Raw genomic sequence first — 2,873 nt, 5'->3', positions numbered from 1 at the left:
TTATTGAAACTCTAAAGTTCTATACTAAGCCAAATAAAGAGATGAGTCATGTGGTCTTGCAAAATGCCTCCGATAATCACAAAATGACTTCACCAAAAATTCAGAAAGATCTTGCTCAAGTGTGTGCTGATTTGACTGTTAAAGCAATAATTATTGATCTTGGCAATGATTACTTTTCGTTGTTAGTTGATGAAGCTCGTGATACATGCACAAAGGATTTCATAGGTGTAGGACAGCCACAGATTTGGTCAAGCACGAAGAACCATCCAGCTCATGAGTAACATGATTCCTTGAAATATGGTTCCACTTAGCCAAATTAGACACATCATATGCAGTGAGAAAATCCAACACCTGACCAAATATTTTGAACATCTCTACCCCAAAAATCAGGTTTTTGTCTGCCACAAAAACTGCATTCCAGTCCATTGGGGCATCAGGATGCACTGAAACTTCAGTCCAGGTATGATACATGAGATCTAACTCCCACAATTTTCTAACAGCCTTGTTTCGTCGCCCAATTTGACCATCCCCTTCACACCAGGACACTGAGAGCATGAAAAGTCGGCCATTAGAAGATACAAGTTTGGGGTAGTATTCATGTACACGAGGTGGGACCGGAGTGGTTTGAATTGAAAACCAGAAACCTCGTTCTATGTCATATGCTGCAAGCTTGTCCATCTTGGAATAAACATAAAACATCCTGCCACAAACAATTCCAGAACAAGCAACTCCAAAATCAAAAGGCAATCTCTGGATTTCAGTCCATTTATTTGATACAGAATCATATATTTCTCCAGATTCCAAAGGCTCATCCCAAGATCCCAGACCTCCTACAGCTATCAACAAAAACCTTTTACTACCCTTTGAGCTTAAATGATCACTCCTTTGTCTATGGAATTTGTCTGGCATGTCGATGAGTAATATTTAATCCTTGGATAGATGTGGAATTTGCAATACAATTATTGCAAATTTGAATTGTGTTTGTGAGAGATAAAATATATCAAATGAGATGTCATTGCGTAGATCTCGAAAAGTTATGTGGAATCAAAAAAAGAATTACCTCATTCGGATACCCGAGTCAAAAGTTATGACTTTCCAAAGTTTTACGGTTCGTAAGTTGACTTTTTTTGCCATGTGTCAACCAGATGATTCACGCCTAAATTAGGCGTGAATGCCTTGGGAGTCACGCCTAATTTGGGCATGAATAGTCACGCCTAATTTGAGCGTGAATGAGTGCAATAGATCCGTAGATAGTTTCAAAACAGATATGTATTCGTAATTATTTATTAAAATAATAATATTTTAATTTTTTTGCCCTATCTATTGTGTATCTTGATTTTTTTATTTTTTATTTTTGGTTTAGTTAATTTGAATATCTCTGTTTTTTTTTTAATAATTCTTAAGTAAATTGTTGTAGTTTAAAAACTATAAACGAGCTTTATAATTAGAAAAGAGCTTTCAGAATCTAATTATTATTAAGTCTAGAAAATCAAATAATTTATAAAAGAACTATAGAAACTTATTTATAATTTTTAAATTATCAATATCTATTTTTTTATTTTTTTATCTGAGATTTGAACATGCAAATTAACGGGAGTTTTAATGCATTATTCCAAATACTCCTCTTTATTTATCTATTTATTTTGTGGAAAAAATATTTATCCTTTTAAAGGATACACATTTATATCTTTTTAAGAAAGATAAAAGAACAAACTATGGGAAGAGAGAAGGAGGAATTTATTTGTAATTTAAAAAAACACACTATATTCATCTAAAATGACCATTCTTTTAAGGGATAGGATATTGTGACACCCAAGTTATGTTACACCCATGTGACACCCAGTCAATCTCACCGTTAGATCGCTTATGTTGATCCAACGGTTATATTTATTTCCATCTTTGTATGGTCATGATTTCCCAAATTTAATATTTTATATTTATTTCTACCTTTGTATGGTTATGATTTCCCATATTTAATGCTTTCATTTTAAATTTGAGAAATTATGACCATACAAAGATGGAAATAAATATAACTGTTGGATCAACATAAGCGATCTAACGGTGAGATTGACTGGGTGTCACATGGGTGTAACATAACTTGGGTGTCACAATATCCTATCCCATATTTATCCTTTTAAAGGATACACATTTATATCTTTTTAAGAAAGATAAAAGAACAAACTATGGGAATAGAGAAGGAGGAATTTATTTGTAATTTAAAAAAACACACTATATTCATCTAAAATGACCATTCTTTTAAATGATAAATATTTCCCCCTTATTTTGTATAAACAACTGCTTTTATTTGTCGACTCATCCATCAGCTCTTATTTCTATTTCCAGTTTCTACCATTGAATTCGTGGAGATTTATATGGGTAAAATTAAATTCAGAAAAAAAAAATAGAGCTATGAGTTCTTTAAATTAAAAAAAAAACGAAATTCCGTGCAATGAAAAATTATATTTATTCTTTTATTACCGCTCATTTGATAAAAATAGAAAAATAATACAAAAAGAACAGGGGTTCGATCCCAATTATGATATTCTCGCTTCTTTCTTGCTTGGTATTTTTTTAATTGGGGAATGAGTTTTGTTATTTGTGATTTAATATAATTAGATCGTGTGAGCCAATTTTAATTATTTATAGATAAATTAATCATTATTTTTTCTCACTATTTATCACATTATTATTGATTTATTAATAAATGAATAAGATATTTTAGACGACTTGATCAGTTAATAAAGATTGGGCTAGACCACACACGGTTGACTCTGGTTCAATAGCCATTACGGTTGACTCTGGTTCAATAGCCATTAGGGTCTTCTCTGTGTTGGTGTGGTTGGGTGTTACATTCACGAGACGCTTTGACAGTT

The 2,873-nt window shown here is 32.0% G+C and overlaps 1 protein-coding gene across 1 annotated transcript; it reads right to left on the bottom strand.

Moving 5' to 3' along the window:
• Positions 1–219: 219 nt before the first annotated feature.
• LOC133299366 (F-box/kelch-repeat protein At5g42360-like) lies at positions 220–909 on the bottom strand. Its single transcript, XM_061498824.1, has one exon. It carries the CDS (start codon positions 907–909, stop codon positions 220–222), a length of 690 nt encoding a protein of 229 aa, XP_061354808.1.
• Positions 910–2,873: the final 1,964 nt, after the last annotated feature.

Source organism: Gastrolobium bilobum, unplaced genomic scaffold (assembly GCF_033153095.1).
Source record: "Gastrolobium bilobum isolate Gb01-03AN ecotype WA unplaced genomic scaffold, APGP_CSIRO_Gbil_v1 utg59369, whole genome shotgun sequence".
Lineage (NCBI taxonomy): Eukaryota > Viridiplantae > Streptophyta > Magnoliopsida > Fabales > Fabaceae > Gastrolobium > Gastrolobium bilobum.
Note: the sequence above shows the minus strand (reverse complement) of the source record. Positions and strands in the feature narration are given on the sequence as shown.